At 42.6% G+C, this 12,495-nt stretch overlaps 1 protein-coding gene across 1 annotated transcript; it reads right to left on the reverse strand.

Moving 5' to 3' along the window:
* Positions 1–256: 256 nt before the first annotated feature.
* On the reverse strand, positions 257–11,766 carry wdr19 (WD repeat domain 19). Its single transcript, XM_037102686.1, has 36 exons — positions 11,609–11,766; positions 10,621–10,712; positions 10,432–10,497; positions 10,197–10,322; positions 9,980–10,095; positions 9,775–9,890; positions 9,080–9,160; positions 8,710–8,822; positions 8,435–8,608; positions 8,281–8,351; positions 8,011–8,183; positions 7,762–7,882; positions 7,540–7,646; positions 7,330–7,446; positions 6,704–6,859; positions 6,422–6,569; positions 6,074–6,287; positions 5,795–5,954; positions 5,586–5,696; positions 5,294–5,403; positions 5,143–5,200; positions 4,615–4,755; positions 4,398–4,480; positions 4,224–4,307; positions 3,989–4,135; positions 3,212–3,336; positions 2,923–3,032; positions 2,755–2,823; positions 2,600–2,677; positions 2,134–2,230; positions 1,914–2,038; positions 1,573–1,654; positions 1,317–1,467; positions 1,040–1,163; positions 857–933; positions 257–571 (listed from the first exon to the last, which is right to left on the reverse strand). The coding sequence occupies exons 1-36, from the start codon at positions 11,612–11,614 to the stop codon at positions 457–459; spliced, it is 4,044 nt and encodes a 1,347-aa protein (XP_036958581.1). The 5' UTR covers positions 11,615–11,766; the 3' UTR covers positions 257–456.
* Between the last annotated feature and the right edge of the window lie 729 nt (positions 11,767–12,495).

Here is a 12,495-nt window from a genome sequence, read left to right on the forward strand (position 1 = left end):
CTATGACATGAAAACATAGTCTGAAAATGGCTGTCACAGCTTCAGTTTTCAAAAGTCTTCAGCAGACTGAGTTGTGGTGAAATGATTTATAAAAAAATCTTATTTTATTTGTCAGACTACAGTACAGTAGAGAGCAAAACAAATCAGGAAAGGTTCTTGATCTTTTTTGTGCCTCCTAAAAAATTGAAAAAGAAACAAATAAATGATATTTTTTTTTAAAAATTGCAGAGAGAGAATGAACAGCTGAAAATGCAAATCCTGTTTTACACAGATCAAAATTTAATAGTACAGAAATATCTGTTGTTTACAAAACACATTAAAAAGAAGAATCAATATAAATACAACATTTCACAAATATAATCTTTCTGTTTTATTTATTCTATTTTGTTTGTTGACAGCTTTAAAATGAAAATCTGTCATTGGACTGCCATGACATTTATATACATGTGATCTTCTTCATTGATCAAGTTCATCAGCCTGCAGGTACGGAGAACAATCAGAGATCTTCTTCACCTGTTCGACACTCAGCGTCTCAGAGCACATGGGACACACTTTCTCTGTCTCCAACAACCTGGACACAAAAACAGTTCAGTGTAGATTTGTGATTGACAGCCAGGAGACAACTAGCTTAGCATGGTCAGATCTGATAAGTTGATTTAGTTTTAAACTCCACAGCTCCAAACTCTAACCTCAGCTTGTCACTTACTCATCAGACTTTGTAGTACTTTTATCACATACTGAGTAGTGCTTTCTAAGACTTTTGAATGCAGTTTGAGGAGTAAAACCAGTGGAGTTGCCCTATAAGTAAGGGTCATTCAAAAGCAATTTTTCAAGGTGGAGACAAACATTCACTTACAGATTGAACTGTGAGTACAGAGCTGGAAATTCACAATGAGGACACACAGACCAGTCTTCTTTCAGCATGTGACGACCCTGACAACGAGATCATCTGGTTAAAAATTAAAAGTTCAGAAGCAGCTAACTTGTACAGAAATAAATATTTTTTTGCCTGAATAAGTCGTTGATTTTCTGTTTGTACCGTGGCGATGCAGTATGGCAGGTTGTTCTTGCAGGAAATGCACAACAGTTCGTTCTGTGGCAGCTGAAAGCCACAGAAGGGACAAGGAGTAGTCTCCTCCTCCAGCTCCGATGTGTCTGGACGTCTGTGGGCCGAGGAGTCAGATGGTTGAGAGCAGGGGGTCAAAGAGAGGACCAGTTGGGCGAAAGTCGGAATGAAGTACAGATTGTGTGAAGTGGGATGGAGGTCAGGGAAGAGCAGAAGAGGGAGACAAAGAAAACAGGAGGTGTGGACTCACCGAACCATCGCCTCGATCTTCTTCCTGTACTTTGGGTCGATCTCGTTTCGGTACTCTGGTCTCATCAGCATGGCAGCGAAGCTGAACGACGAGTTCTTCAGTCCGGCTCGGTGACACTCGATGACCGCTGACGTCAGGATGGGGACAACGTCTACACACACATGAACACCTTTTAGATTTCTGCTGGACAGTTTTTAAACTTCATTCGTTTTAAATTAATTTCATGTTGAACGGTGGATTCTCTGTGTGGACTTACGTGCAGGAAACTTGCTGATGTTGTTGCTGACACGAATGAGCATGCGAGCCCCCTTCAGGTGGTCTCCCCTCTTCACATGGATCTACATAACAGTAACACATCATTCCATTTATTAAGTCAGACATGCTGTAATTTTAACATTGAGAGGCTTCATCACAGACAGCAAATTGACATGCCCATCACTCTTTATTAACCATGTACCAAAAGATGCAACCTGCAGTTGTGGTGACATTTGTTTTTGTGTTTGTTTGTTGTTTTTTTTTATTCTGGACAGTATAGCGCAATCGAGCGTGACCAGTAAATAACTGCAGCTGTGTTTGATAGATTTCTCCTGCGCTCACCTTGACCAGTAGGTAGGAGTGGAGGATCATCAGGTTGGTGGCCATCTCAGCAGGGATTTTAATCTTCTGCGCCTGCAGCTCCGTGTACATGCTGAACAGCACGTCATGGGCATTACGGTAGTTCCCTGCAGGAGCAACATGCAAAAACAAACTCAATCAAATTACAGAAATATAGAGACGCTCGTATTATGTTAATGTTTATTCACAAATGTGTTTGTACCTGCGCACTGCTCTTCTCTTGCGATGATGATGGCAGTGCGAGCAGCCTCCCTGTACTGCTGCAGCGCCATGTACAGACGGAACAGGTACTTGGCGTCCTGAGGAGAAGACAGAAAGGTCAACCAGCCATCACTTTTGTCTGTCACTCACGGTCGGATTTACATACATGAATTCACACAATGTAACAGCTGCCGAATTCATTTCACCCACATTCTGTTGTTAAAGCTACAGACACAATCACTGACTGTGGTTTCCTAACACATGTCGATGTAGTCTGTAAAGTGAGAGTGTGAACTGCAGCTTAAGGGAAAAAAATGAATGGGAGATAAAGTGATGAGAAAGACAAAATTGTATTTAAAAAATGTAACAGTGGATTTATTACAACACAATGATATTGCTGGGAAAGTCACATCCACTGAGACTGAAAAGAAAGAAGGCTTCAGTGTGTCAGTGTCAGTATTGATTACCTTGGGCATGCCGTCACTCTCTCCCATCAGGTAATCTATCAGCTGATTGGTCAGAGAACTGTCCTTGGCCTGACCCACCTGAAATACAGACACATATTTAGAAAGCACTTGGTCGTTTAGAACATGGACTGAGGTATATAATTGAACACTCTCACCGTCTCTATGGCCATCTCGACAGCCGCGTTGTCCTCCGTGTTGGGACACTGCAGGAAGTGCTTCAGAGCCTGAGAGACGAAAGAGTGAGTCGATGTCGAAGTCAAAAACTGTTTTTAACATTTTAAGAAAAGAGTTAAAAGAATGATTCAGCAAGGGAGAGCTCTTACTCTGCTGTACTGCCCACACTTCTGAAAGAACTTGCCGGCCTGCTGGTGTTTCTTTTCTCCCTCAAAGTAGAGAGCGATGCTCTGGTAGTCCTCCTGCGTCGCCTCAGGACCTGATGAACACACACCGCAGCAGTCAGGAAATGAATATTCAACTTACAGACACCTTTCACTCGCTAGAAAATCATAATCAAATACTGCAGCAGGGAGTAAAGGTCGACCTGTTCAGGATGTTTGTTTCAAACTGTGATAATGTCCTCATGTTTTTAAACACATTAACAGGAAGACTGACCGATGATGTCTGCGTAGACCTCCATCTGTCCGTGCTGCTGCGCCAGTTGGAACGCTTCATCGTTGCACTGAGACAGCACCAGGAAGTGGATGGCTGAGCCGTAGTCGTTCAACAACAAGAAGAACCTGAGACAAAATTAAAAAGAAATAACTTAATAGATTCGAATGGAAATTGTTGTGCCAGTGCAATAGAAAAGTCAGTAACAACCAGTAACAACCAGTGGGCTCTCTGAGTCAGGAACACACACTGAGCCCAGTTCAAGACAATAACAATATTAAATACTAGTGAATTTGCCCACATTCCATGGAGTATTTACATCTTTTCTTTGTTTTATGAGCAATGTTGTAGACATCATGTAAACAGCATATAGTACACATTTTGGCACATTTTATAGCCTAAACATCACAAAAAATTTGCTTCAGATTAATCTGTAAAGTTGCTTGACACTAAAACATGAAAAAGAAAAGTAATAACGTAGCAGGATTGCAGAAATGTTTTTTCTGTAATTTTTTTAAATAAACACTGTCACCACTGAGAATGGTTAAAAAATAGTCAAATTAGTCACAGCGGGACAGAAAATCATTAATAAAAACATAATAAATTCAACATAACTGAATCATTAAAAGTCTCAAGTTCATAAAATTTAACCAATAATTTTAGAAGTTCAATGTTAATGATGGTTATATTTTAGACTCTTGATACAAATGCCCTGTTAGAAAAATACAAGACCATTTGTTTGTGGTTGTTTGTGTACACCTGTGCTCTTGTTTAGCCTACCTGGCAACCATCTTTGCTCCCTCGATGCTCTGCGTCTCCCTTACGATACGCACAGCGTCCTCTGGGTTGTTCAGGTGGTCCAGCAGCACACGGATCACGTTGTCCCAGTCTTTGGCGCTCTCGTAGGCTTGTGCAGCTTCCTTATACCTGGTGACCACACAGTACACCTTAACATCAGAACCCCCTTTTGAGTTCACCATCTTAAACGCTTCAGATGTTCACAGTGAGAACCTACTTGCCGTCCGCCTCCTTGGCCTTAGCGTACTGCAGGTGGATCTTAGGAGAGGAGACGTGTGGGAGCAGCTCTCCCACCTTCGCCCTGCGAAAGGAATGACAGTAAAGTAGAACTTGAAGCGGAGGAGAGGAACTAGCAGGAGTGAGTGTTGGCGTGTGTTGATGTTTGTCTCACCAGTTCTTGCACCGAATGTAGACTGATGCAGCTTTGTCATAATACTGGCCTTTTTCATAGAGCTGAGCAGCTTCAGAGAATTGCTGCAAGGGAGAAAATAAAACCACAGAAGAAGAAATGAACAAAAGGACATAATTAATGCTACAGTGCTCTAGATACATGAAGACATCAGATGCAACCACCAACTGATTATTCATGAGATATCGCTGTCTTCTACCTTCATGCTCTCCAGTATGGCTCCACATTCCTTCTTCAGGACTCTGTTTGGGTGCTGAATCGCCTGAGCGGCTCCCCTCCTGATGTCGCCCATCCTGATGGACATCCTGGCTACACCCGCCTGACACGCCTCGTCGTGCTCCTGAAACGGCACAGCGAGGCGGAGGTGGAGGAAGGTGGGGACAGCGAGAGGAGGAGACGTCAGAATGGAACCTTAAATGTTTCTACAAAACTAAATATCTCTGTCTGCTCAGTTTTCTAACAGAGCAGAGAGGACAACCAACTGTGGACAGGAGACTGTGGTATTTTGTCACAAACATGATTCTCTCCACCAAAAACGAGCATGCATGATGCATGAGTTTTATTAAGTCTTATAAATCCACTTTAATGTCTCATGAATGTGCTTATAATGCATTACAGACATGATGTTGATAGAAAGTGTTACCAAAACTGTAATTGTCAGTCAAAGATGCCATCTTGTTATGTTGTCATCACTACAGAGAGTTAGGATCAAATATATTGCACTCACTTTGTCATTGTGGGTCATGCCTTTTTCGTAGTGTGCCAGAGCATTCACATAGTCTCCACTACAGAGAGAGAGAGGGAAGTTTAGATGCAGTGTAGGTCAGGATTATGGCCTGCTGAATGGTGTGCGCGTTTGTTTGTGTGCGTGCACTTACATAAACTCCAGATGGACGGCGTATTCTTTAGAGATGAAGGAAATTTGGTCTTCTGCTAACCTCTTTGCTAACATAAGAGCGCTGTCCCAGTGCAACAGGTCTCTCCTCATCTAAAACACACACACACACACACACACACACATCCACACACTTAATGACGTCTAATGCAGAATGGTACAGAATTAATTGATGACATTTGATAAAAGACACAAGCGGTCAGCCTTGGTCTCTTACACGCAGAAACAGATGCATCCACAGATTGTTTACTCTTAAACTGAGAGTACGTTTTTACCTCCAGGGCAGCAATTGGGTAGCTCGAGGACAGATACAGGTCCTGAGCCAGGTTGTAGTCACCTAGAAACATGGCCAAAAGTCCTGCCCGTAAATTCATGTCCTCTGTACCCTGGACAGAGAGGGAGAGAGGGAGGGTGAGTGCATCAGAACTGTCAGCACAGACTGAGACAGAGTCTCTCTGAACTGTGGTCTGTGTGTGTTTTGTACCTGGATGCCCTGCAGTGACAGGACCATGGCCACGTTGCCACTCATTCGGTAGACCTGGATAGCCAGCTCCACCTCCATGTGGACCAGACAGGCCTTGCCAAGCTCTGCCCAGTCTGAGTTACTACCTGCAAACTTACACAATTCCAAGGCTTCATGGAACCTGGACAGAAATAATAAACACATATATATGAATATTTTCACCTCTACAACACTCAAACTTCTTTCTCCAAGTATATGAATGATTTTTTTTTTTTTTTAAACATTTTTAGCACCCCTAACCTCTTGAGCTTGAGCGCCTGGCCGAGCTGTTTGCTGAGCTCCTGCGGTGAATCACTCGACGTTTTGGTGGAGTGCTTGAGGAAGGAGTGTGTGCTCAGAGTCACTTCACTGGTCTTGCCGCTCGCTGTCTGACAAGTAAGCTCCCCATTGTGCAAGAGCAATGGCTTCTGGGAGAAGAGGAGCGGGGTGCTCCCCACCAGCACCACCCGTGGGCCTGGGCAGGCAAATATAAAAGTTTAAATCAACGCTCGCCAACACTGATACCACGGGATTATGGTAGCATGACTATTTTAAGGGTACTAGAAAACCTGATTTTTGTGTTATGTTTGCATTTTTCCATCCCCCTACCATATATGGTGGTTTTATGTAGAGCATAGGTATAAACTTTGTCATCGTCATAAGCTACAAACACTCCTCTGTCAGCGTGCCAGTTGTCCCACAGCACTCCTGTGATAGTCGGAGAGAAGTTGGGCAGCTCAGAGCAGGAGTCTGTGGCCTAGATCGGACAAACACACACACAAAAATAGTGTAATTCCCATCTTCTTGTCTGTCTTCAATCAGTGTGTGTGTGTGTGCTGTATGTTTAGCTGTATGCATGCATAGTTCTGCCATGTGGCCGTGTGTACTGACGCTTGCAGTGGAGAGCAGGAAGCCGCCGTTCTTGTCGTCGATGAAGACGAGTCGTGTGCCATTTAGGTCCGGGAACACCTTCCTCACACCGACTGGATGGCTGTAGCTGCTTACAGCTGCCCAGTCCTCCACCAACACACACGACACATTGCCTGACTAAGAAACAGACAGAGAGAGAGAGAGAGGGGATAATGCTCATCTGGAAAAGAGAGGCAGGGAGAGAGGGAGCTGGGAAGGGAAGATAATGAAAAGAGATGACAACTGGGTGTGGGGAAAGCGTGAGAGAGACTGCTGAAGGGAATGTACCAGTGATCGAGAGAAAGACATTGAGCACACAAAATCAATAAATCAACCAAAATACATGAATAAAACCTTGAAGTCACAAGTTTTGTGTGGCAACTTTCATATTCTAAGTACCATGTATGTCTTTTTAACAGCTAAGAATTAGCCCTGATCTGTGGTGATGAAATAACAATATACAGTTCTGTACAGAACAAATATCAGTTACTCTATTGTTAACTAGCTTCCAGAGAAACTTATACATTCAACAATCTACAGAGAAAACGGGACTCCAAAAAAAAGACTTGGTTGTGGTCTGACTGAAGCGAGGGTGGACTGAGCCTTACGTCTGTGCCGTAGTAGAGGAAGTCAGCGGTGAGGGCGTGGCAAAGGATCCGACCTTTTCTGTCATCATCTGGAAACAACTTCATCTGTTTCTTCTCCTCCTGGTCTCTACCTTCAATCTAAATTTACACACACACAGATACACAAACAAAAACTAAATCCTCATTCATTGCTCAATAAAAAACAGAAACAAACCCATGTAGATGACTCACCATGTGCAGCTGCACTTTTCCCTCAAACAGCGCTGCTGCGTAGTCTGCATTAAGGCACATGCTGGCTATCGTCCCCAGATACTCAATGTCCTTCAGCTTGTTAAAGCCTGAGTGACAAACAAAGCAGTTTAGTGATACTTATTCATCCAATCATACAAGGTTCAACAAATACCAACACACCACATAACCTGGCTGACACATCACACACACACACACACCCACCAGGCTCATGGTCTACAAGGGCGTAGAACCAGGCTCTGTTGTTCATTCCCACGGCCACATGGTACGGTCCCATCGCAATGAACGTAGGCTCGACTTCCACTTCTATGGCAACAGGACTCTCCTGAGAAACATACAGCACCAAAGATGGATAGAAAGGTCTTTTTTAATCTAGTGTTAATATATTGTAATGTAAAATCATCTAAAATGAGCACAGGTTTATGATTTAATATTTTGTGTGTGTGTCCTCACCCCCTCCACCTGGTTGGAAACAGTGACCTCCAGCAGGGAGGTGAGGTAAGCCAGCCGGGTACCGAAGCTGTCACCCAGGATAGGCAGCTTAGTCAGGAAGACGTGCAGCGTCCCTTTCTGTGTGGAAACCGCCAACAGCTGGCCGTCGTCTGTCCAGCACAGCTGGTCCAGACCTGCGGCAGGAGAGTAAGAGGCAGATGAAGGAGAATTGGTCATTGTGCATTAAACGTGACCCTCTGACAGCATGGACAGAAAAGAGGCCTGTCTCACCTTTGGTCTCATCATCCAGCCGAACTACATTGCTGATGTCTTTGAGCTCAGACAGCTCGTGGATCTTAATGCTGCAAGAAGTAACACAGGGATTACTGTTTTTCACTTTCACAAAAAAGTAAGCGCTTTGCTTCTTTTTCAAGCCTGTGTGTACCTGTTGTCCCCGCAGGAGGCAGCCTTGTTTACTGCTGGGGAGATGGCCACACTGTTGAGACTATCTTTGTGGTTGTGAGCCTGATAGAGCTCCTGCCCAATCTCCCTGATGTGGGTGGAAATAACCACAAAGTACCCATGGGAGAAGCCAATCAGAATATACCCGTCACCATACCTGGAAGGGACACGCAGAGGAAGAGTGTTAATCTCAGTAGAAATATCTCAGGGTCATATTTCCGTAACAGTGTTTGGTCAGTGTGTGATGATGTTCAGTACCAGCGGTAGGACACAATGTGTCCGTAGTGACGCTGGAAGGTCAATTCTATCCGGTTTTCAGGGTCCAACACATTAAAAAGCATCAGGATCTTCTTGTCAACAGACAGACTCACCTAAAGGGTCAATATAAGCAGGGAACAATGATTGCATAGAAGCAAACTTTAAATATGTAATGGTGAACAGATTTGCACACAGAAAGTACACAGCCAAGGGTGAATATGAATGAAGTAAACGGGTTAAACTACAACGACGTCAAGACACACAATGTGAACATGTTGTAAAAAATGTGCCAAAAACGATTTAGTGTGAATATAAGAACAATTTGGAGAAATCATGTTAGAAGAAAGTTAGTAAAAAAAGACACACTTACAGTGTTCTCCCCTTGAGCGGACCTTTCATCCGTCTTCATGGCAGAAAAGCAAATCTCAGCAGGTTCACCGCGGAGCGTTGTCTGGCAAAACAAGAGAAAGGCTGTCATGACACCTGTTCCCTGTCAAAGTTCTCAGCTTATATCTGTTTAACTTGCACATCTTTATCAGATACAGACAGATACCACACTTTTGTTTGCTTGTAATGTGAGAGACCAGGAAGACAATCAAACATTTGTGGCTGTTGAACTTATTTCACTTCCTACTGTTTTAAATGAATAGTTACATGGCCAAGGCAATACATTAAATATCTGTTTATTTTAATGCAGGTCAATGTGTTATATGAAAACTTTGAAAGTATCAAAACATTTAATCTACAGTGAAATGCACACAGTGTCTTTAAATACATTTAAACTATACAGTCACTGCTCCCAGAAATACCTCAAGCACGACCATGGTTGCAAAAAAACAGTCAGAACTGATGCAGACAATTTGAGCAGTGCATGCTCAGGCCTGTGAGACCTGACCAATCAGAGCAGATGCCATCTGGTCAGGGGCCTTATAGAGACATATTTTTTTCTTTGCGTAAAAGTATTTAGTAGATACCTGAAAATGAACGTAATATGGGACCTTTAATAAGGTCAGTATTATTTGTGCTGCCTGTGTGTTTATGCCCCCAATGAGTATGTCTGACTACCTGTCTGACGGTGTCTCCCTCATGATTGCTGATGCTAAGAGTGTTATCTTCACTTCCCAGAGCCAGTAGATTCTGATTACTCCAGCACCCACAGGTGATCTTCTTTGTATGTTTGCCTAGCATTTGTGGAGAGAGAGGGAGAGGCAGTCAGTAAAACAAAAGTGAGTGTAGACACAACAACACAAAAGCAAGTGCAGTGTTTTACCCAGTACAGGGATCTTGCGTGAGGTCTGCTGATTGTAAATCAAAAGGTTCCCCTTGAATGTCCCCACTGCCAACAGTGGGCCCGTCCTCGACCACAAGATGAAGGACATATGATCTCTGTTGAAACAAACAACAGCAAGAAACAAGTATTACAAATGATAAACAATTATTTCACAGCAACTGAACTCTTTGGAAAACATGTACCATGCTTGTCGTACCTCATGCCACTCTCAATCTGGGACGTTTTATTGACACTGGCATCCCAGAGGTAGATGGAACTAGATTTTGCAGCTATCACTGCCAAAATATCCCCATCTTTATCCCAGTCCATTCCCACACAGTGCCTGAGGGGAGCAGGAGAATGAAGAAAAAATGTAAAGGACTTAGCAGACTTATTTAACAGTGAGTGAGCTCAAGATAAGAACTGAGTCAACAATTTGGTCTTCAAATTACCCAGGCAGGTTAAGCTCAGTCCACTTGTGTCCATGTCGATCAAATACTTTCACTGAGTTGTCCTGTCTGTATGATTAGAGATGTCATCAACAATTTAAGTAATGTACTGATATAAATCTTGCATAAATGGAAGCATATTACCACACAGTTTTCTTCAGACTACGCTTTCTACTGCAACAGTTTACTCACCCTGCAACAGCGATGTAATTACCAAGGCTTTTCTGCCACTTATACAGTAGGCTAGAACCTGCCCATGCTTTGTCATCGAGGACGAAAACGCTCTGTGGACACAAAGATTGCATTTGTTTTATTTTTTGTTAAAAGACACACAAATATGTAAAATTTTCATGGCATCCAGAGTGGAATGACAATAACATAGGCGCCAACTCAAAAATAATAGTTGCAACTCATTTCAACCAGACAAACTGCTTGATGTCAGCCATGTCTGGACACTGGACTTTGCTGCTGCCAGCAAAAATAAATCAGTTTAACAAATTGTACATTGCTCTTATGCAGCAATCAGGTAACTGCAGAGAAACTAATAACTAAAGTTATTAAATAAATGCAGTGGAGTAGTAAGTACAATATTTGTCTCCAAAATGTAGTGAAGTGGGAGAGCAAAGTAGCAATTAATGGAAATATTCAAGTAAAGTGCAAGTACCTCGGAATTCTAGGCTACCTCAGTACAGTACTTGAGCAAATCTACTTAGTAAGATTTTGTATTTCAAGACAGGCCACTCCTGACTGTCTTATTGAGTTTCAATCACAGATCTTGTTTAAGACATTACCTGGCAAGCCCTTTCACTTTACAGTACTAAGAAAAATGTCAAGCAAGTAACGTTATACGTCTATAGCATTTGCGGAGATAGATGGCAACACCCACTGCAAAACAATATGTATTATGTGCAACAGGTGTCCAATAGAATGAGGACTATCTAAACCTGTAAGACATTACTTTACTTCACGTTGTTGCCGCACAGGCAGCTGGTTTACCAAATGTAAAACGTTAACATCATATTAGCTCGCTGTTAGTTGTCTAACTACCAAACGCAGCCGTTAGCATGTAGCTAGCTCAGATAGCTGGCTGATGCTCTTAATGCCATTAAACACAACACTGGAATAGTAAAAACTGAAGCAACGTGATGCCGGCATGTTAAATGAGTGCGCTGGTACCAACCTTCATCCTGACGGCGTTCAATCGCTCAAACTTTGAATCATTTCTCTCTGTTTAAAGTATCTTCGACAGGATCGTTGTGTGTATCCCACAATGCTTCACTCTGAAGCGTCTGCAGAAGCTACGGCGATGTCATAGCAACAGTCGTCATCAGCCAATGAGGAGCCTCCAAAGCAGAACTAAGGGGAAAGAAGGGAAGTTTTAAAGATGTCAGATGACGAGATATGGCATGTTTTATATATCATATTAGTATGATAAGTAGCCGTAAATACATTAAAAACAATTAAAAAGAACATTAACTGTATACAAAATACTTTCGGAGTGATCATTTTGACATAAATACATACATTCTTTGGCCCGGTTCTAGGCATGGGCCAAATGCTTCGGCTGCCCCAACAAACCGACCCTTTTCATTCCGAAAAAAAGTATATTCAAATATATTGAACTGTAATTTATTGCCGTAAATGCTGCTCAGATTAATCACAGTCCAGGGCTCCTCTGCCAACAGAGCCCTGTCTCTCTCTAGAGATGCCACCTGTCCCGTTTTTCCCAGAATTTTCTCTTTTTTCAACAGCTCCACAACAAACAAAACATGATGAGATATTAGAAACATTTTCTTATTTATGACTGATCAGAATATCATGTCACTGACCTCAACATGCAATTCCCATGAGCGTGATTGACTCAGAATCAGAATCAGAATCAATTCCTTTATTGTTGCTGCAAACGGGGATATCTGCATGTCACAACAGCCTAATCAATACAAATTAATAAATGTACAAAATAAACAATATCTAATAAAAAGGTAAGAGATAGATTCTTACATACTGGGGCATTATTACATACATAATATGTACTACTGCCCACCCCCCTTTCTGTGTCATCATCCC

This window comes from Acanthopagrus latus, chromosome 1, assembly GCF_904848185.1.
Source record: "Acanthopagrus latus isolate v.2019 chromosome 1, fAcaLat1.1, whole genome shotgun sequence".
Lineage (NCBI taxonomy): Eukaryota > Metazoa > Chordata > Actinopteri > Spariformes > Sparidae > Acanthopagrus > Acanthopagrus latus.